This window comes from Podarcis erhardii (genome assembly GCF_964252035.2).
Source record: "Podarcis erhardii genome assembly, chromosome: 6".
NCBI lineage: Eukaryota > Metazoa > Chordata > Lepidosauria > Squamata > Lacertidae > Podarcis > Podarcis erhardii.
The window spans coordinates 46,363,098-46,386,655 of record NC_138510.1 but is presented as its reverse complement, the minus strand read 5'-3'; the positions used below and the strand labels follow the sequence as shown (position 1 = coordinate 46,386,655).

The following is a 23,558-nucleotide window of genomic DNA, read 5'->3' as shown; positions in this document are numbered from 1 at the left end:
AGCACATAGATGTAATAATGTAAAAAATATCACTGAATCTCTTAACTCCAGCTTACTCTGCTTACCTAGATTGCTGTTCTTGCAGAGGCAGAAATGGGATGGGAGAATGAGGTGGGGTTGAAAAACCTCCCTTTCTCCATTGCACCGCTAGGTGTGCGCGCAAGTAAGGAGAAAGTGTGGAAGTTCAAAGGGAGGCTAAAGGCAGAATCAGACCCATCTGTGCTGCAAATGACATCATCAAGGTGTGACAGAGTCCAAACTGAGCTCACAAGTAGCCAAACAAAGTACCCAATTGTGAGGAAAACAGCTCAGTTGTCTTTGCTAAATTCTAAATGCAAGTGCCCTGTCGCTAACACAGAGAGGGGCTCAAATGGAAGAGCATGTTGAGACACTTGGCAATGGAGCATGGGTATTGAATTGCTCTCAAGAAAACTTTGTTCTTTTGCTTACACTTCAGCTACAGGTTCAAGTGTCCATTTATGGAGAGAGCTGAACCTGGACTGCTGCCAAAAACGGAAGTTCTGCTTTGAGTTTCCCTTCCTTTCATTAACAGAGCCCCAATGTAAGCATATGGGAAAACAAATATATGGGGGTTTTCTGGGAGTGTGGGTGAGGGAGGGGTGAAGTCAGCATGTAGCTGTGCCCTATAAAAAGTTCCTCTCTGCAAGTGCAACCCAATCACAGAAGACAACAACGTTACTATATTACTGCTGCCCAATTTTCCACAGCTACGGTAAGCTGAAGCCAAGCGTGCAAATATAACATTTAGATTTTCCATAATTTGGAGTGTTGTGTTTTTCTCCAGGATTTGCACCCATGCCTGTTTCAGAGGGTAGAGTTGAAGAATGTGTACACACACACACACACACATTTTCAAAGGCAATGAGCTCTGCAGCCTCCATTGAAAGCAACAGGAGTTCCAGGTAATTGGTACTTCAGAACATCAGGCCGTGCTGGTTTTGCTATTCTTCTAAGCACTGCTGAATTTCACAAGGGTTCCCATCCCAAGGGAGAAAGGGGAGGGTTGCCATGGAAACAGATTTCTAAGGGGGGGAAATACGCCCAATTTCTCTTGTCTTTGTTCTAGGTTTGGCAGAACGTGCTGCATACATATACTGAAACTATAAGAGTCAAGCTACACATTACACTGAGCAATCACATCTTAATGTACACATTTACATATTTAAGCATCTAACTATGCATTGCATTTTTAAAAGTATGCATAGCACTGGATGCTTTCTTTTTATAGGAAAAAAAGCAGCTGTGCAGGGGCCTGATCCTGATCAGCACTGCAGCATTGTAACACTTTCCTTCCCATACGTGTTTGCTTCCTAAGCTGTTTTCTCACTGAAAATCTACCAGAGTGCTTAATTACTCTCAAAGATGATATTGGCAGGAAAAGGCACAGCCAGAGGAAATAGCAATCAGGGTATTATCAATGTTCACTGGGGAAAGAACACAGGGCAGAAAACATTAGCCCAGGCTTCCTCAACCTCTGCCCTCCAGATGTTTTGAGACTACAATTCCCATCATCCCTGACCACTGGTCCTGCTAGGTAGCGATCATGGGAGTTGTAGGCCAAAAAAACATCTGGAGGGCCAAGTTTGAGGAAGCCTGCATTAGCTCCCCTTTCCCACATGCCAGAGTCCTGATCCAGATGTATATGGCTACGTCCCCCCCCCCCGAAAAAGAGAAAATGGTAGTACTAAGCATGCTTTTAAAAATGTTTGCTTGGCATAACATGTTTTTGACCTCAAGGTGTACTGGCAGGATTATGTGATCTCCTGTAAGCCATGCTACACACGACATAAGCAGGGAAACATGCCAAACAAGGTTTCTTTAAACCACTTTGTTAATCAGCAGGTTGGAAGATTTTAGGCTTGTGGGATCAACTTTGTTTTTCACTAAAACCCTGAGGTCTGCCAACAAGAACCAGCTACACAATAGGAGCCCAGGAAGGTGGACACAGAATTGCACAAGGTGCCTCTGTGCATATATTTGGTCTTCATACACAATTTTATTCCTGTTGAGCCCCCCACCCCCAAGTTTCTTGACTTTAGCAACCTAGGGTGTTTTGTTTTGTTTTGTTTTGTTTTGTTTTGTTTTGTTTTGTTTTGTTTTGCTACTGTTAAACCATTGAGATTCAGAAACCTCTATAGCTTTCACTCTTAACTTCTGTGCACCCCAATGATCCTCCTTTATTTTATGCATCTTCCACAGACCCTTCAGATGTCCTTTATTCTGAACTTGTGAAATTTCATATGATAGGCCTCCCCTACTTTAAAACTTATAGAGGTTATGATTGTGTTGGTAGTGCAGTTACATGGCTCAGAAATGGAGCTGCAAATCTAGAACGCAGAAACTCCATGCCTTGGCTATGAATTCATTTAGCCAGCTTTCTTGAGCTCTGTCACCCTCCTTTGCAATATGAGCACACTGCTCTCCCGTATAGGTTTGTTTTACTTGAATTCACAATTAGAGGAAGATATTTTAAAGTGGGCAAGGCAACATGGACTCAGGTGAGTTTAGAAGGTTACCTTGTGTTTCCAGATTTTCACACAGTTCCGATTTGGCCTCTCCATTGGGGCGGAAGCCTCCTTTCTGAGTAAATTTGTTGGACATTGTGGCTGCTGTCACAACTGCCTTGAGGCTACGCTTTCGTTTGGGCACGTTTTGCTCTGGGTGGAAGAGGATGATGTAGACTTTAGGCATGTAGAGCATACCCAATGAGACAGAGGCGCTTAGGCTCACCGAGATGGTCAACGTCGTGGTCTGAATGTACATCTGAAAGACATAAGAAAAAGGACTCAGCTCTGAAACCTACTTCCTAAAATATCACAACCACCTGAAAGTTTCTTGTTGTCTGTGGGCAGAGTTGCTTGGAGCAAAACCAGGTGAGAGATCAGCATGTTTCAATTAATCTGAGTGGAAGAATTAATTAACTGAATATTTATTTCCAGTAGCAAAAATGGTCCTCAGGGCTGGCTTTCACGTCACACATAAGTTATGGATGACCTTACCCCTTCCAATACAAATACGTCATACAAACTAGTGTTAGTTATAGGGGTCAGCAAATCTGTCAATTTCAGTTTCTCATTCCTCTAATCTTAAATTCAGTCCTCTTCATTTACATACCCATAAGATAATTTTCAAAGCATTTTAGTGTGAATGTTTCTTAATATGTATACTTTACATGGAATGGTGCCTAATATACACGGTTTTGTTAAGTTTCCCCCCAATATATAACATTTTAATGCTATTTTCACTAATATATGCTTTTTCATGCACACTGTGGAGGACTGTGTTTTGGTTTGTCAATTGTTTCAGAAAAGTGCCAAATAACTTGGTTTGCATTTAAGAGTGAAATGAATTGAATTTCTTATGCATCCTAGTTGGGGTTTTTTTTAGCAAACCTCCCCCTTGATCCAATAACTTAAATCTGAAAATATAACTCAAGAACAGGATATTACATTTACAGCCCCGCTTTCCTTCTATGATGCAATTCAAGGTGGTATTCATAGGATTCCCAGATAATCTTCCATTTCATCCTGCATTGGTCAGACCTATACCTGTTTGGTTCTCATAAGGTTGCAGTGTCATGGGCCTTCAGAGACTGCCCGGTGGCCAGAATGCCAGCTATTGCAGAAATAATGCCTGTCCAACACTATTCATAGCACATTAAATAGGGCAGAGTTTAGTTGTGCTTTCCTTCCATCCCATCTCAGAAGCTTTATAACTTTACAACATCTAAAACAGCCCCATTAAAATGAAAATATAAAATACACCAATGCTTCATCAATATTGAGTCCTATCACATATTGCCAGTCTCAGTAAGAGGACAATTTGTAAGTTACCAAGGGAAGATGATCCCAGAGTTCAGGTGGCAAATATATTCAATGAATTCTCCTGAATAATAGAATTGTCTAACAATTAAAAAAGAAAACTTGCTTAAATGTAAATAAACTTTCACATTACCAAACCTAAATACGGGCGTATTTTTGACAAAGTGAAGGAAGTATGAGATGATTTTCAACTTAAGCAAAAGCTACCATTCATAATTAGAAGGTAAACACCCAAGGCTTCATTTTCATTCCCTGTAACAGTAACATACCAGAATCAAAATAACCACCAAAAATAAACAACTTGCAGATCCACAAATTCAAATTTTGCCCACATTAAAATTGGGTGCTGTCAATTGATCAATGAAGCTTTAGCAGACTATGTTATAGATAGGCAGTTGCAGCTCTACTGAATAGCTATAGAAAGGAGCAGTTGCTGGACTCTAGCTCGCACCAAATTATTTGGCCTTGCTAACTAGGGAGCTAGAATCCAGCAACATGTGGAGGGCCACAGCTTATCCACCTCTGCTACAGAGTGTTTGTGATACTTTGTTGTATTGCTAAGCTAAGACACACTGTTGCACAAGGGATATTTTTGCATAACATTCCCTTTTGTTGCATCCACAAAGGCATCTTGGCGTGCAGCCTCTCACCTTTTACATTAATTTCATGGCAGCAAAAAAGGAGCTGAGATACATTGCAATCACAGAAACATTGTATGGGTGGGTATCCCCCCTCCCATTTTAAGCCTCTCCTCTGGATTCCATGCATTGCCCCTCCCATCCCAGAGTATGCAGGAAAACCCTTTCTCCTTTTAACAGGTAATTCTCATTCACCAGCTCGCTTCCTGAGCCGTTGTAATGTTAGTCACATATTACACACCGACGTAGCCTTTCTGCAGTCAAAACTAATTTCACGCTCACTGTCCAGGACTAACGGTGACAGATGTTTTGCAAAATGAAAGCCCATTAATCTGACTGTAGAATAATCCATTTTTCTATGGAAAGGGCCTGGCAGGCATCTCGCAAATGGGGGATGTGTAAATCAGATAGCACCAGGAAGAGAAGCTCTCTTCATTTTGCCCAATCACAGAGAGGTGGCAGGGATGGGCAATTCTTCAACACTTCAAATGACAAGTCATCCTCTACTGGTTTGTCCCCCACCCTCTTTACATGGCTGCATGGTGAATCTCTATCACACATTGAGTAACATCATACAAAATCCACATTTTATTCTTTGTTATTTGTCTTTACTAAAATTTTGGATCCATCCTACTAGAGCTATGCCAAAACATTTCAAACTTTCCATTTTTTCCTGGGGAAAAATAAGGCTAGTATGGAGGGTGGGGGATAGATTTCTTTAGAAATTTACAGCAAGGGTTGCTGCTTATCTTATTTAACCTTAGGAGGTGGCCAAGGGTTTTCCATTTTTCCTTTGCTTTCTTTTATTAAAAGCTCCATGCCATGGAATAAGTCCCTGTCTACAACTTCCCACCAGCTGAATTCCTGAGAATGCCTTGGGGTCAACACTACATCAAGGTGCAGGAAGCAACTCAATAGTCTCTCTACAGCTTCCTGCCAACTACACTTCATGATTAGATCCAGTAACATAAGCAGAAACCTCATTCCAAAAGTGTTAAGGAAACTTCTTCCTCCGACTGCCACATCCAACAAGAAGATCACAGAACACGCCCCCCCCCCACATTTTTGCAGGGGGCATTTCCAGCTCAGTCATACAGTCTACAAGTTGCTAATCAGGGTAGAGACTAGGAATAAAGTTTGTATAGATCTTTTCCCTACACACCATCTTCCTTATAGAAGCCACCTGTCACCACATTTTGGGGTTGGGTTGCAATCATCTTCATAGAAAAGAGAGGTGACTCCAGGTAAAATACAATGAGCTGGGCCAAAAAGGAGTATGGTAGATTTGTGAGACACATCCTGAATGTTGGCAGGTTCTCTCTAGGCCCGTTTCAAAAATAAACAAAGGCCTCCATTTTGGGCTGCTCCCATTCCCAAGGCTTCTTCATGGGCACAGTCTAACGGTGGAACAACTAGCATACATCATTGTAGGTATGGTGGTGTGCACATGTTCATGCAGAGGTAGCTTTATAAAGAGAAGGGGTTTCTTTTTTGGGGGGGATATAGTGCTTATAGTGGGAGACTAAGATGACAGGCTACGCTACTTGTTCCATCCTCACTATGCTTAAAGATTCTAATGACAGGTTGGGCAGATGATGGACAGGCAAATCTTAGGGCGGGTATTTGCTCCCACCTTCTCTTCCCAGCTCCAGTACTGCCTAGAACCTTTCTAACCTCTAGAAAATTATTTCCTGCCATTGTTTATGAATAGTCTTTTAGCTACCTAAAGATAGATATAAAATTATCTCTTGATGCAGAAATGAAAAAAGGTGAAATGAGGAGGTTTCTCATTGACACCCAAAGAAGAAGATGGATTACTAAAGGTTGCTGAGCTTCCAACTACTGAAGAGGAGGGAACACACACACACACACACACACACACACACACACACACACACATTATGGCAATGTTGCAGATCCTTGCTACAGTCTGTATGAATTCCTATTTTCAGATATGTGACATTGACAGCATTATTTCCCCCCTCAATATATGCCACAGGTGAACTTTATGTGAACCCAACCACATAGAATCATAGAGTTGGAAGGAACCACGAGGGTTATCTCCAACTACTGCAATGCAGGAATCTTTTTGTGGGACTTGTACCCACAACCCTCAGATTAAGAGTCTCATGCTCTACTGACTTAGCTATAGAGATGGGGCACATGTATGGAGTATATGGAACATATGTACAGAACACATGGAATATTCAGAAGAATCGTGGTATAATCAAAAAATAGTTTTGAGCCAAAATGTTGATATGAGGGCTTACTGAAGATGCCTTAGTGATGATTGAGTCAATCAGACCTTCAGATGCAGAACACTAGTCCATATATTTGTTAGCAAGGATTTCATGTGCACACGGTATCAAGATACATGGCAGTAGGCATGGCGGGGGAGACAGGTCACAGGCACAATGGCTGAGATTAGCAAATGGATATTTTGTGAGTACTAATGTTCTTATTGACAGTATTGCACAATCAGTACAACTGCATGGTAGAGCACACAATCACATCACAACATTTTCTGTGAAACGGTCCTTTGTATTTAGCAATTCAAATTATAAGGAGTGCTTCATTTTTCTCCCATTCATCTAACTGTATTCTGCTGCTCACAAAAGCAGTGGGATTCAGGGATGGGAGGATGACTGCAAAACCATAAATCCTGCAGCCATGGGGGAGTCTCCAAAGTTTACAGATAGAAGGCTATGAATTTCAATTACACTCTCAGCGTCCTTTTCAATCAGGTAAAGTGGATACAAAAGAGGACAGGGATCTTACGCTGTTCATCACTCTGTATAAGAGGGAATTTCAGCCAATGCACCTTTTCTCCCTATTGTATGATGACAGAGTATTTCCAGGCTTGGAAATATGAATGAGAGCTGGTGTGCTGCAGTGGTTAGAGTGTTGGACAAAGACCTGGGAGACCAAGGCTCAAATCCCTACTCAGCCAAGAAGCTCACTGGGTGGCCTTGGACCAGTCATTCTCCCACAGTTGTTGTGAGGGGGAAATGAGAAGAGGTAAAGCTATGTATGCCACTTTGAACTCCTTGGAGGCAGGCTGGGATGTAAATGTAAGAGATAAATAAATCACAGGGACTTCCAATGTTCACCTCAAATACTAGGCAAGTATTACAATCCAAAAACCAGCTTAGATTTTAATCTGAGCCAGATAAGAATTCCTCTGCTTTAGAGTTCATGAACTGAATTCATCTTCTGTCATTCCCCAGTCCAGGCATCCCCTTTCCTCTCTCCCCTTCCCACTAATCCTCTATTCCCCTTCTCCCACTCCCACCCCCACTATACTGCCTCTAGCAGCAAGTAGGGAGAGGGAAGGGTCACTATACAGTGGTACCTCGGGTTAAGTACTTAATTCGTTCCGGAGGTCCGTACTTAACGTGAAACTGTTCTTAACCTGAAGCACCACTTTAGCTAATGGGGCCTCCTGCTGCTGCCACGCTGCCAGAGCACGATTTCTGTTCTCATCCTGAAGCAAAGTTCTTAACCTGAAGCACTATTTCTGGGTTAGCGGAGTATGTAACCTGAAGCGTATGTAACCTGAAGCGTATGTAACCCGAGATACCACTGTAATTGGCTTCTATAATTCTTTTCCCCCAATGGTCCCTGTCAATGACAATGTCAGTAGCCCTTGAAAAAATGATGGTTAGCATACAAGTAACAAGGGTTTCTGCTTATGCAATGTGACCTTCCCTATTTTCCTCCCCCTGTGTTCCCCACACCCTCTCCAAATTTGCTCCATAGGGTTGGGAGAACCCCTTGATCAGATTTGGGGGCATTCTGGAAGAGGGGAGGGGAGCAACTTGTTATTTTCTGCATTAACTGGATGCACTTTTCAGGCATGGTTGCCCCTGGTGAGAGGATGAAGCCTGCCAACTTTCAGAATGATATGTGTAGTGGTTCTCCCACAAGGGCAGGCTTTACTGTTTTGAGCTGGTAAAACAGAAATCACTTCACTTCACCTCTAGTATTTTGTGGACAAACAGCCTGAAAACCAGTGACATGATGAGGGAGGTGCCTCTGGGTAAGTTGGTAACAATAGGCTGTCAATGAGCAACACAACTGAGAGTTTACTTGAGGGACAATCAGGTAGAGTTGAGGGCCAGGGAGAGAAGGGTAGTATCAGAACTAGAGGGGGAGGGGAGATGATGATGATGATGATGATGATGATGATGATGATGATGATGATGATGATAAAGAATTCAATGTAATCAAAGCACAGGTACCCTAAAACTGCAGAGAGGAGAATGGGACTTTGAACAAGCAAACTAAAAATGGGAGAAAAAAATAGGGGAAATCAATAGAACCAGCAAACACACACAGCAGTAACAAGTGGAAACTCTAAGAGAAGTCTGCACAAACCTAGTATAAATGAGCAAAATCAGATGGAATGCAAGGCACATTAAGGTAGGAGGTGTTTGTTGGAAAACAGAAAGGGAGTGAAATAAAAGGAACAAATAAATCACATGACAAGCCCCAGAACTGAACTGAGGGAGAGGGAAAGTGAATGACCCTATACTAGGGATGGATACTGACAGGGATACTGTCAGTTTTGGTTTTTCTCATTTCCTCATTCTTCCAGTCTTAAATTCATTTCACTACATTTCTGCAGCAATTTGGCTGTGTGTTTTTTCATTCCCCTTCAAAATTCATAAGCATTATTGCTCAAGCATCTCCTAAAAGGCACATTTTTGTATGCAGTTTTTACTACTGTGAACATTTTGGAAGCAATTTCCCTAAATAGATTGCATGTTTGTATGTTATTCCCATCAATATATGCATAATTATGCACATTTTATGCAGTATGTGCATTTTTGTATACATTGGTTGATTGGAGAGCTGCTTTGCAAAACTCAGAGAAGTATAGTGTCCTGATCAAAGGAAGTGATAAAGGTAAAGGAACCCTGACAGTTAAGTCCAGTCGCGAACAACTCTGGGGTTGCGGCGCTCATCTTGCTTTACTGAGGGAGCCAACGTTTGTCTGCAGACAGTTTTTCCGGGTCATGTGGCCAGCATGACTAAGCTGCTTCTGGCGAAACCAGAGCAGTGCACGGAAACGCCATTTACCTTCCTGTCGGAGCGGTACCTATTTATCTACTTGCACTTTGACGTGCTTTCGAAAGGCTAGGTTGGCAGGAGCTGGGACTGAACAACGGGAGCTCACTCCATTGAGGGCATTCGAACTGCCAACCTTCCAATCGGCAAGCCCAAGGCTCAGTGGTTTATACCACAACGCCACCTGCGTCCCTAAGGAAGCGATAGTCCCACACTATTCTGCCTTGGCCAGACCAATGATTATATGATTCTACGAAGTGTGAATTCTTAAGAATGACCATGTTTTGGCTTGCTTATTGTTTCAGAAAGTGTGAATTTGGTAGCTCCAACTTTAATTGAGAACCAAATCATTCTCCCCCATATCTACTCTGTACTCAGCTGTCCTAAGAGTTTGCAAACTAAGAATCAAAATAACTCAAAGTGGGGCGTGGGGCCAGCAGCAGAATGGAAACAAATTGATTTAAGTATTTATTTTTAATTGTTTGTTTGGAACCAAAGCAATAAGGGAGGATACCAATAGTCTACCACAGGCATAGGCAAACTCCAGCCCTCCAGATGTTTAGGACTACAATTTCCATCATCCCTAGCTAACAGGAACAGTGGTCAGGGATGATGGGAATTGTAGTCCCAAACATCTGGAGGCCAGGAGTTTACCTATGCCTGGTCTACCACACTGCTAAATATTCTGCTTTCCCAGGCAAAACTCATAGAGGAACAACAACACAAAAACAACCACTTTTATTTACTTCAAGTTCCCTTGCCCAAGTCACTGTGATTGGAATGCACAAGGGAAATAATTCACTGAGGTTAAGACTTAGGTCTGTCCATCGAAACAAAAGATACCCTTCCCTCTCAGGGCATTTCCCTAATTGGCTGGGTTTCCCTTTTCAAAATAACAACAGTAATAACGCAGCTACTTCATTTTAAGGGCAAAATGCAGCTGGGGGGCATCCACATTCACAGAATGACTCAGTAGTTTAGGGTGTCTGGGATCTGACTCAAGTTACCTTGTTAAATTGCAGAATTTGACAGAGTCATGTGAAAACCATACGTGGATCACCTCTGTTCTAGTTTTGCTGCAAACGGAGTCATTGTGCACCCCTAGTATATACTCAGATATTCCCTGTGAAATACATGATACAGAATTTTTCCATTTCTGGCGATGCTCCCTCTGGTTCACGTGGCTGGCAAGGAGCATGTAGTGGCCCAGTTCAGGCTGTGGAGTCTGCATTGCTGGCCAGTTACAACCACAGAAATGAGGCATCCTTCTGGAAAAGGAGCCTGATTTTTCAAGAGGGACACACCTTCCATGTTCAGTTACATGCCATTCTGGGATCACCACTCATGGCCAAGTCCTTAGATGAGCCCTGATCCACTAGCATGATCCCTACTAGTATGAATATTCCATTGAAAATTATTCGCTGATGAAGACTTTATCCTGAAACAGTTGAACTATTCCGGATATACTGTTCTTTTGAGACTCCAGAGAGATGTCTTCCTTTAGACTTTTGTGAGACGTCTTCCTTTGAGAGACAGCTTAGCATTCCTCGCTATTCATTGATTTGTTTTATTCTTTGTCTCTGATACATATAACAACTTGTAGTTACTTGTATATTTTGTGAGATGTGTTATATAATATATACATCGTTTTAAAGTGGCTTGTTCATATATTTTGAATGACATCATAACCGATTGTATATTCACTAACAGTTATTAGCCATCGTGTTGCATTTCCATTTTTGTAGATTGTTACATTATGCAACACAGGGGTTTGTGTTTGTTCAAGTCCTTAGATGAGCCTAGAAACTGTACCAGATTTCTCTTCTGCTAGAAAGCAGAGCTTATCAATGTCTCTGTTCAAAAGCTGTGTTTGTGCAACCGATTTGTCAGAGGAAGAAAGTGCATACACTGAAGCATATCCATGGGAAAAAGTAGTATGCCCTTTGCTGACTGATTTTCTGGCATTCTGCAAAAGTCTTTTACTGTCACAGATCAGTCGCAGCACACCTTAGCAAGGTATGCTATACACACACAGACACACACAGACACTCTCTACCATCTCAAGCTCTCCACTAAAGGAAGGGGGAACAGCAAATTTCTAATTGCATTGGCTACAAAAGGGCATTCATGTTGTGATGACTGCTGCATTACCTTCCCCAACCAGGGACCAATCAGGCTGTCAGTGACAAACTTATTCACCACAAAGACTCAGAAACAATTGCAAGCATCACTGCAAGTGGGGCATTATTTCTGTTGGCTTTAACCAGGACACTATTTAATTCAGATCTCTGCCAAGGAGACCTAAAGGGGTATAGTCCCAAATGGCCAATTTACACCAGATGGGGACTTGATTAAACACACCGTGTTTTCTTCATTACACCTTTGCACTAGAGGCCTGTCCAGGCAATTGTTTACTGTGCAACACATTTGTAGCTTTCATTCTGCTGTTGTTGTGGATCCAAACTCTCTACCACAAGTATTAATCCTGTTTTTCCTTCAATGAGTGCATCAATTTGGGGTAAATTGCATCCTCCCAAACTTCCTATGGCTATTGGCGTAAACAGGGACAAGATTTTGTGTAGTGTGGAGCTGTAGGGTTCACTTCCTTGGGTAGAGGCCATTATTTGTGCTTTCCTTCTTAACACGGCCTCTGTATTAATGTGCTACATTTCATGAGAGACACTAATGTGCTGGCAGCTGTCATCTGTGAGGAAAACTTTGTTGAGCCTGAGGGTCCCATTCCCTTCTGGGCAACTTTCTGGTGGGTGGGACCAGAAGCTAAAGTGGGTGGAGCCACACAGGTACATTTTACCTTTGTGCAGCAGGTTAGTTCCTCTGCACACTCAGACACTCCTCTCTATCTTTCATCTAGTTAAGCAAGAGACAAGGACAGTCCAACTAGGTAAAAACACTGAGCATGTGAGGCTGGACCAGAGTGAGGTCTGGCCTGGGGAGAGGGGTTGATGGCATGGGAAGAGTTCTGGGGGCCAGACACAGAGGACTGCATTTAGCTCCCAGACCTGCAGGTCCTCACTCTGGTAATAGTGGGAAGGTGTGTAATAGCATTCAAGTTGCCACATAATAGCAAAGCTATGGAACTGAAATTGGGGCTGGTGAGGAATTTGCAATGCATTGTTTCCCACATCTCTGGAAACAAAACAAAATATGTTATGCCTCCCAGTTTCTTGAGGAAATGTCACAGCACTGTCAGGCAATGTCCATAGTGAGGACCTTTTTGTCTGAATTACACTTACAAGTTAGGAAAAGGCATGTCCTACTTCTCTCAGTTACTCCTAGGTGTGCACCCAATTAGGCAGTTGTCGCAACAGAGAAGCCTCGCCCGGGACTTCAGCTTCCCCCACCCAAGCTGAACACAAGCAGACGTAGGCTCCTCCAGCTTCAATCCTGTCCTGGGAGACCATGGAGCAGGAGGTGTGGGGGCAGGAGGAAGAGGTGGGACAGCCCTTGACTCTACACCAGCCTGAACTATTTCCTCCTCTTTATGCACCTCTTCTTCACTGTCCAATCCTGCAGCTTCTCCTGCCTCTAACCCTCATCTCCTGGATGTTACATGCTCCCCCAGTTCTTCCAAGTCTGCCTCCAACCGTCCTTCTCTTAGTGTCATCAGTATCTAGCCATTACTCCGCATTGTCCAGCCAGTCCCTGACAGGGAAGGTTGCATTTTGGGTACATCTGCTTCACTGTACACCTAAAATTGCTAACAGGAGATGTAGCTTCAGCTTCATTCTCTCTTCTTCTGCTTGTTCGCTGGGGAGGGGAACTGTATACTCCCTAATCCAGACAGCTGTGATGTGCCAGTATCTCACAGGAACCAAGCCAGAATATAGGTGATGACATCTGTCATGCACCAAAGCTCATCAAAGAGAACAGAAAACTATGTAAAACTTCTGCATTGCAACAGCTCTGTTATGGAATATAAAATACTCTGCATTCAACGGTAATGGCTTTGTTTAGAATTTACCAGAATCTACCTAATCTAAGTTCTGAAAATATTGCTTTTCATGTTCTAATGGGCTTATTCTGTACAGATACACTACAGAATGGCTTCTTAATTTTGAGAATTATGACTGCTTGGTGTCTGAGAAATTATATTTAGGCTCAGTTCCCCATTTCTAAAAATGGAGCAATAACCATTACTGCAGAGGTTGCCAAGGTAGACCAACGAAGCCCCCTTTCCCTCTTATATTAGTCTTGAAAGAAGCATTCTATTGTTGCCAATAGACTAGGTTGTGGTGTGTGCTTGGTTGTGATGTGGGTGTAGGTGTTTGTGGTGCCTACCCAGTTTCTTTAGGTTGCAAATATACTCATGGGCCCAAAAAGGTTGGTGACCCTTGAATTGCTCTAAGGCTGAATGAATTGTGGATTTTAAAACATCTGCCATATTAAAGGTAAAACACTTTTCAGGCTACCCAAGGATGTGAGTGCTCGATATAGATAATTCAAATTTAAAAATGCATCTATCTAGCTATCATCTATCTATCTCTATCTCAAAATAAATGAATGTTGTATGATCCACTGGTCAGAAAGATACAACTTGCCCAATTAACATTTATCAACAAACTAGGTCTTTTGAGGTCAAGTGACACTTTCAATAAATATTAATACCTTTATATTAAAAGCCTAACATCTATCCTTGGAGGAAAATGCATCATAAATGACACAGTAGATCTGGGTAAGCCTCTGGCTGCAGGTAAATCAATTTTTAAAAGAAGAGATTAACAAGTTATCAGTTTGTTGTTAAATTAAAACAGCACAAACAATCATGCTTGGATGGTAAAATGCTTCTCTTCAGATTAAATTAACACTGAGACAGGGTTATACCATATTTTTCCAAGTATAAGACTAGGTTTTTTTCCCAAAAAATAATGTCAAAAATTAGGGGGCATTTTATACACAGCGCCATCTCCCCCCATTTTCTTAAATCTGAGTCCCCCAAAATAGGAGGCATCTTATACATTGGGGGGGGGGGTCTTATAAACAGAAAAATCCGGTAGGTTTTTTGGGGAAGTTGTGAGGAATTAGGTTTGCATATTCACATCTTGGGTCCATGTATATAAATTAAGGCTTTGGGGCAGGAAGTTGTAATGGTTATTCAGTCAATTAGTGGTCTCTTTAGATCTCCGTCTTGTGTTATTGAATGGAGGAAGAAGGAGAGAAAGAAGTCCCAATTCTGACTCATAGGAAATTAATTATGCAGCAGATGCTGCTGCTAAACTTTGCACAGCACAAAGTGATTGAAAGCAACAACAGTTCCTGCATCAAAAACAATGGCTTTTAAAACTTTCGCCACTGTGCATAAACTTAGTGGGCAAGTTCAAAAAGTGAGAGGACTTAGTGAGAGAAATCAATTCCACTATAATGGTAGCCCACAGTGAGTGCTGAAGGAGGTAGACATGTTTTATGGTGGTAGCAATTTTGAATTTCCCAAGCTGCAAAAAGGGCTTCAGAACACTAGGAAAAACAAAATGGTGGCTGCTCCCATTCTCTTCCCCTAAAAGAATTTGGCCTCATCCCCCAAATATCAATTGCTAAGAAAGGCAAATATAAATACAAGTCACTGAAAAAAATGGCCCTTATCAATTCAGTGCAGCCTTAATGTGTGTGCAATGACAAAATGGGTGGGGAGGGGTAGAGAAAAAGGATTTGAAAACTGAAGCAAACTGCAAATGCACAGCATTTAAACCAAATTGAGAAATTTACAAAAACGGAATAATCAAGGGTCCTTAATTCATTATTCCCACTTCAGAAATAAGACCAGATAATGCAAAACTTTGGAATCTTGAGAGAAGTTTTCAGAGCAAGAGAATTTTGAAAGCATCCCTAATCAACACACACCATAATGGGGTGATGAGGAACAGGGTGCTCTTTCCTTTTTCCTGTTTGTCTTGTTATTTTTCAAAATTTTACCTGTTAATTTCCTGTTGGGTTATGACATTTGCAAAGCTCTGTGTATTTTTCCACTTTAATATGCCGATTGCTATAAAAAATAATTTTAATTTATGCTGTAAAATCATATTCAGAAAGTGTTTAATAAAATTTAACTAACAAAAGGGGGGGGGAATACTACCATGCTGCAAAGATGGTTGCATTTGGGGACCTTCTGTCACAGAGGCTCTGGGATATTGATAAAAGCTGAGAGGCAAGAAGCTGCTCTTAATGAGCAGAGCTGGAGGAGGAAGAAAAAGGAGGTGCAGAGTGGCTGCTAATGGGTTTGTGTAGGCAGCAGCCACTGTCATGATGCTCCCACTGGAGTACTTACCAATGCTTTCTATTTAAAACAATAAACCTGCCTCCATTGACTAAATCAAAAGTGGCTTAGGCAGGGCACAACGTTTCAAGGACAGTGGATGCTGTCCCTAGAGAGAGGCTCTCGCTGAGCCCTGTATAGGTATCCTCAAATGTGGTAGCCCAGGCTGGAAGATTATTCATTCCAAATGGTGCTGATACTTAGGTGAAGAACATGTCGACCTTTTATTCCATTTGTGGGTGATAACTCCAACTTTGAGATATATTCTAAGCTAGAACCATAAGACAAAGCTTCCTGGAGCCTCCTCTTTCCTCATGACAGTTGGTATCTTGACTGAGGGCAAAGGGAGCTGGCCTGAGAGAATATCTGCATCAGATACTGGACTATATGTCAAGGAGACATTGTACCACCTTCCTGGCTCACTTAAAGTACCATTCTCTGATGTTCCAGGGAGCCAATCAGCCTTGGCTCTCTTGGATTTCTCAGGGTCACTTTTTTTTACTTTGCCCTCTTGGACAGCTCCCATTTCTCCTTTCTTGTGTCCTTCCCCTTTCTGCCCACCTCAGCCTCAATCAACTTCCTATATCTGTCATAGGAAGTAACCGTATACTGAATCAGATCATTGTCCCATCTCTTTCAGTCCTATTGACCCTGACCAGCAGCAGGTCTCCAGGATATCTCTGACTAGAGATGCTTGAGATTGAACCTAGGACTTTAGCCCAAAAAACAACCACTCATCTTACAGAGTTCCCCCATTCTTGTTTTCCTGATGACTGCAATAAATGAAACAGCTGTCTGTCTGTGGATCTAGTACTCCACCTCAACTCAGCATGCTCCAGTGTATCCACATGAAATGATGGGCATAAAAGGAACCCATGTGGGTGATGCTGAACATGGATGCAGATACACTCCATGGTACCTGGATTCCATGGCTATAGATCAGGCTTCCTCAACCTCGGCCCTCCAGATGTTTTGAGACTACAGTTCCCATCATCCCTGCCCACTGGTCCTGCTAGCTAGGGATCATTGGAGTTGCAGGCCGAAAACATTTGGAGGGCCGAGGTTGAGGAAGCATGCTCTAGAAGCTTTCCTTGATCAAAATTGTTGTGTTAGTCTAGTATAGAGATGGGTCATATTATCCAGCAGAAAGCTGTCAGAGCTTATGTTGCAATAACAGTGGGACCATACCCAAAAGTGGACAGAGCTGGGCCAACACAAAATCACAAATATTTTCCATAGGTGGGTGATAGGAAAAGAGGAAAAGAGGCATATATTTAATTCACAGAAACTCCACATACATTTTGTCCATATACTTTTTTTGGGGGGGGGGGGGCTTTCCAACACCCTTCATCAGTCCCCAGAACTTAGTAGCCACCATGGAAGAATGCACATGTCCCTTTCCCCAGGCTAATGAGGGTTGAGTTTGGAAGGCAGCCTTGCTTCTGCAATGAAGCAGCTCAGATTGGGAGCTGGAAGCTCCACCGTTTCCTGGTTCCTAACCAGGCTCTGATCTAAGCAAATGCTTCCATGCACTTCCCCTTCCTCCCAAGTAGCCTCATGTGCTCCTAACCAGGCACTTAGTGGTGGCTCTAAAGTCCCTACATGGATAGCTATATCCTGCTCCTATAGCCCTGGAAATTGTGTGTTGAGAGCCAGCCAGGCAGCTGGTGTGGGAACCTCTAGTCCTGGGGCAGTCATGTCTGGATCCAGTGGCTCTTCAGGGTCCCTAATAATAGTGTGGAGATCTGCTAGGGGTCTTGTCCTCCTAAGTTCTGATTAGGGTTGAACTGTTGCAACAAATAATGCCCGTGTACATCTGAACTGCTAAGCCCAAGCTGAATTAAACCCTCTGTTTATAGACGCTCCTGATTTTGGATTAATTTGCCTGTGGAGTCAAAACCTATATTGCCTTTGGTGGATTTCATGCCTCTTTTCCTCCCTTCCTTTGTGTTGGAACATTATGGGGTCCTGGTCACCTGGGCAGAATACCCAATTATCACTTTTGTTATTTATTATCACCATGAGCCTTTGCTAAAGAAACAAAAGGAACAAGGAGCACCGGATTATTTCCCTCCTCTGCTTGCCATATCTCTGAAAGCGCAGGCGATAAATAGTGGAATAGACAATGATGATGCTATTTGGCTTCCCCCTTATCAGCACAGGAAATTGTCTCTTTCTTTAGATCCTCGGTTATTGCTATTTCTGTAATCCACCGGGATCTGTTAGGATAAGAGGCTCCTCTGAGAAAGGGCTTGGGGGACTTGTTAGAATAATCTGCTGCCTCCGTGTAAAGTTGTAGACACAGGGTGGGAAAAATTAATAAAATAACACTGAGATCTCATCAGTTGCTCCCTCGGGAGAAAAGAATGAGGCAATTTCACTTGGGCGCACAGATCAAAAAGCCACTTCCATGCAGATGCTGTGAAGAAGCAAACAGGGTGCAATTTCAGCTCCACACAGTGCAGAGGCGCATGCACACACCACACACTCCCACAACTTGAATGCTTTTCAAAAGCTACCTAGATAGGAGACTGTTAGACCAGGGAATGTAATAATCTTTGTACTACAATCACACCTTGAAGCCCCAGATTAGTTCCAAGGCCCCATTTACACTATGAAGACAAAAGATGCAGTACCTGCCTTGAATATTTCACATTCACCTTTACCAAGAGACAACAAATAAGGGATTGTGCTTCTCAGTCTTAAGGGGGAAGAAATATGAAATAAAATGTCTTAAAAAGTGAGTGTCCAGAGCAGGAATCAGAAATCCACCTCTTCTCAATTAGCACAGTTGTATTCCTGAAATGATCGTGACTGGCTGGTATTTTCCTGATTTGACCTGAATTCTTAAGAAACTGTTAAACATAACACATCTGCATTTACAGTTTCTCCCACCTATTTCCTGAGTTTGACTGCAATCCAACGGTCACTGCAGCTACAAACCATTGCGATAAATGTCCAAAGTAAACGAGTGAAACATCAGTGCATCATCTCCAGACCAAGCACAAGTGTTAGGCGATGAACTTTATTTCAGAATGTTTCTGTTCCATTCAATAAACATTCCCCAACAGCTTCCTGGGTCTCTGGTCATAAAATTATCTGGATCACACACTTTAACTTCTGTGGAATCCCACATCTCATCTTCTAAATATGGGCATCTCACTTAAGTCTGCCCGAAGTAGCAACGCATTTTCTTGTTAATAGAGGGTTTGATGCCCCTTCACTCCAGGGGTTTTCTCCTTGTCTCTAACTTAGGTAGCTCCTGCCCCTGTGCTGGCAATTAAACACTGCTGTGTAAATGCATCCTACTGCTATCTTCCTTCAACACAATTGGGCTATTACCTAGACTTCTTAATACTCATTGTTTTCCCCCCCTCTTTAGTTCAGCTTTAATGCTAATTAATAGTCAGTTTTGAATTTGCAGAAACAAATGATACAACAGCTGCTAGAGTCCATCAACACCAAACAATAACTAGTGTTTGGTGCACATACTATGAGATGTGGTAACACAGGAGTGTGCAAGTACCTCCATTTATTAGAAATTATCTCTCTCTGCACATCTGCCTGCTAGGCTAATGTAGATCAAGGATGGGGAATCTGCCATTGCCATTGGTTTCCAATTCCCACCAGTCCCAGCCAGCATGGTCAATGGTCAGGCACGATAGGATATGTACAAAAATAACCAGGGGATCTTCACCTCTGATGTAAATATTTCACATAGAAAATGGCAACTGCAATGATAGGACAATTGTGTTACACAGCTGAAAATGGCACAATATAAACCAGGGGTAGGCAAGCTAAGGCCCAGTCGCCTTCTCAATCTGGCCCATGGATGGTCCGTGAATCAGCATGTTTTTACATGAGTAGAATGTGTCCTTTTATTTAAAATGCATCTCTGGGTTATTTGTGGGACCTGCCTGGTGTTTTTACATGAGTAGAATGTGTGCTGTTATTTAAAATGCATATCTGGGTTATTTGTGGGGCATAGGAATTTGTTGATATTTTTTCCAAAATATAGTCTGGCCCACCAAATGGTCTGAGGGATGGTGGACTGGCCCATGGCTGTAAAAGGTTGCTGACCCCTGATATAAACAAAGCCTTTTTGTGGGGGTATGCATCAATGACGCTGGAGACATTTCTCAGGGATCAGCTATTGGCATCTTGGAAAAGTAATGATTTTTTTAGTCCTCCTTTGCCTGGAATCGAAATGATGCTCTCAATATGCTATGAAATGCAAGAAGAGTGGATTGGACCTGACTGAGAATGGACCCCTTTTGGGTGGATAGCCATGGAAATTCCAATCTCCCTCCCCACCACCAAGCTTTTTCCATAATCCTAGCAACATTTTTGATATTGGCAACTGCTTCCATCAATCAGAAGTCCTGGAAGATTTCACAGTCACTCATCTACACTTCTTTTTGTCCTATGATTTCTTAGGATGGGTAAATGATTTCTACAAGCTGACATCTGATTTCTACAAGCTGGGTCTGATTCAGCAGTAAACAGCGGGTTTTCTTGGGCAAAGTGCTGGGATAAAAGAAAAATCTCTTCGACCCCCGCCTAGAAGGCACAGAAAAAATGGAAGCATGGATGAGCTGTTAGTCACACTTCATCCAGGTTTAGTAAACTTAAATGTAAAGGTAAAGGCACCCCTGCCTGTAAGGGCCAGTCGTGTCCGACTCTAGGGTTGTGCGCCCATCTCACTTAAGTGGCAGGGGGCCAGCGCTCTCCGGAGACACTTCCGGGTCACGTGGCCAGCGTGACGAAGCTGCTCTGGCGAGCCAGCACCAGCGCAGCACACGGAAATGCCATTTACCTTCCTGCTATAAAGCGGTACCTATTTATCTACTTGCACTTAGGGGTGCTTTCGAACTGCTAGGTGGGCAGGAGCTGAGACCGAAAGACGGGAGCTCACCCCGCCACGGGGATTCGAACTGCCAAACATGCGATTGGCAAGCCCTAGGCACTGAGGTTTTACCCACAGCGCCACCCGCGTCCCCGGTAAACTTAAGGGGACATAAATATATAATAGTTACTATGCACATTTGTTTTACTTGTAGTTCCACTGCATCTTGAGTAGTAAACCTCTCAGGGAGTTAACTAGCCTTGGACAAGACTGTACAAAACTCAAAGTGTGCTGGGAAATTAAGACTAGCTACAGTCTTAAATGGCCTCAAAGAAAGGATCTGAGGAGACTGTGGGATGTCAATTCTCACAAAAGGATCAAAGTGCTGTGATAACAAAGATTTTGCAAGAGAATAAAGCATTCTTTGCTCAAAGCTGATGCTGAAAGCAATAGACAGATACGTTACAGATCTTATAAATGCAACTGTGGAATGCTCTCCCCAGGGAGGCTCGCCTGGCACCTTCATCACATATCTTTAGGCACCAGGCGAAAATGTTTCTCTTCAACCAGGTATTCAGCTGTTTAACATTCTATGGCTTTTTAAATGTGTTTGTGGGAGGGGTGATTGGTTGCTTTTTTGTTTTGTTTCATTATGTGTTTTGTATTACCATTTTGCATTTTTCTGGGATATTTGGATGAAGGGCAGTATACAAATTTAATAATAATAATAATAATAATAATAATAATAATAATAATAATGGCTAGTGTTTTTATTCTATTTTTAAGCTGTCCCCCTTACAACAGTTAGCAATGACAAACTGTCCAACTGAGCAGGTTTGGTATCTCCCAAGGAGGAGGACTCTGGTTGGCTACATTGAGAAGGATGTTTGTTCTTGGTTGCACACAAAGAGCAGAAAACCTCAGCAAGGTGGTCTGTTGTGTGGGCTCCAAAGGGAGCCAGGAACATTGTTACAATAGCCTCTAATCAGCTTGTTAGCTGCCTAATAGAAGAGGAACACTGTATATTAGAAGCCCCCAAAGTGAGGCAAAGCTTCATGTCGAATTGCAACTTGACAGCTAGCTTTCGGCAGCCCTAAATTATCCCATGACAAGCTGCAGTGAGGAGGTGAGCAACCTTGCGCATAATCTACAGTCATTATCATTTCCATCTTTATTACCCACAGTATGCTGAGCACATTAAACTAGCTTTAAGGGAGCTTTTGTTTTGGGAAATAATTTCTTAGGAAACCTGCTTTCTTGTTAGCATCTCCCCTGCCATTTCATCAAAATGGAAATCCTGCTCCATTTGTTCTTTCCCCCGTCCTTTTTTTTTTTTTTTTAGTGGACAACCTTAGCATGACACCAGATTAATTTTGGACCATAAGATTGATCAACAATTGAAATCGCATGCATGGGTTGGAGCTGAGATCCGGATCTAACAATGCACCACACTGGTCTCATGGCATATCCTCACAAAGAAAAATCTTGCTTGATGTGCACAGGCAGATCCTGTTCTTGGGGCTTAATTTGAAACAAGGCTCAGAGCCAGAACTAGTTCTGAATGCCAGAAGCATGGCCTGGAACACATTCAGAAATAATAAGGATGAGTGCAATTGAAGTGGAGCATTTGCCCCTATTGCTAGAGGCTGCTTCACACGTGACATTTTTTCATGTCTACACACAGAACACGTTATGCTGTATACCCCACAAAGTCATGTATGAATTCTCAAGTGTGAATCTTCAGCAAATCTGCTTTCACCATTGTGTGAAGAAGAACACAGTAGCACAGTTTACACAGCTAGGATTAATGGTAAGGCCTTCTAGATGACAGTTGCTTCCAGATACAAAACCAGCATCTATTTATTTCCTTTCCGTTTTAAAAACAAACCCACTATATATATTTTTAAAAAAAATAATTTTTATTAACCGGCCAATCAAATCAAATCAAATCACATCACATAAATTCCGAATTACAAAGCCGAATTTTAAATTTTGTTGAGGGGACCCATATTTCAAGATCCGAAGGGGGATTCTGATCATCTTCTTGCTACTGCGTTAATGTCCAAATCAGTCCAAAACAAACCCACTATAATAGAGCTGGCTAACCTTGGCCCTCAAGATGTGGCTGAATTATGACTTTTACCAGCCCCAGCCAGCATGGCCAATGGCAAAGGATAATAGGAGTTCTAGTTCAATGCCATGTGGAGGGTCACAGGCTAGCCACACCTACACTAAAAACTCCTCCTTCTGTGCGGCATGAAACTTAATGGATGCTATTTCAGGTGCTTCCAGATGGGTGTTTATTGTGGAATGGGTGCTGCTCATGCTTGCAATTCTTTTGCAGTATCCAATCAGCAACAAAATGCCAGTTCCTGTTCTCCCTTCCCCATTTAATCTGGATTTATCTTGGAGAAAATCCCAAAACTTAAAATAAACAACATAGTATGTTGTCCATTTGCTATGTCTGCATGACCGTTTGCAGTATTAAGCTCCCAACTGTAAGCACCCTTCCCTGAAGCTTTGGTTGAATCGGTAAAAGCCGAGCACATCAGGGGCATATTTAGTGCACAGCTCTACTGAAAGCATGAGACCGTTAAGTGTCACTTAGGCAATATAGAAAAGAGGCAGAGAGATACCATAGATACCACAGAGAAACAGATAATTACTATATCAGACTCTATTTTTTTTTCCTTTTTGGAGATTGTATCTCACCCACACGGCTTGCAAAATGACACTTGTAAAGGATAACAGACACCTAGAGTAACACATACACACACACAGCAATTGAGAATGTTTCATTCTGTTCTTCCAAGCAGAAGCCTACAAGCCACACATTATGAAGTGTAGGAGTAAAAACTGCATGGGCTGTGGTTCAGCAATGCTAGCAGCCACCA

The 23,558-nt window shown here is 42.4% G+C and overlaps 1 protein-coding gene across 2 annotated transcripts in view; it reads right to left on the bottom strand.

The window, feature by feature from the left end:
• The window catches only part of GRM4 (glutamate metabotropic receptor 4), a 302,083-nt gene that overhangs the window by 11,655 nt on the left and 266,870 nt on the right, over positions 1-23,558 (bottom strand). For both annotated transcript variants that reach the window (XM_081865368.1, XM_081865369.1), the window contains exon 10: positions 2,538-2,784. In XM_081865368.1, the coding sequence (XP_081721494.1) occupies positions 2,538-2,784 (247 nt within the window). The remainder of the gene's footprint in view (positions 1-2,537; positions 2,785-23,558) is intronic.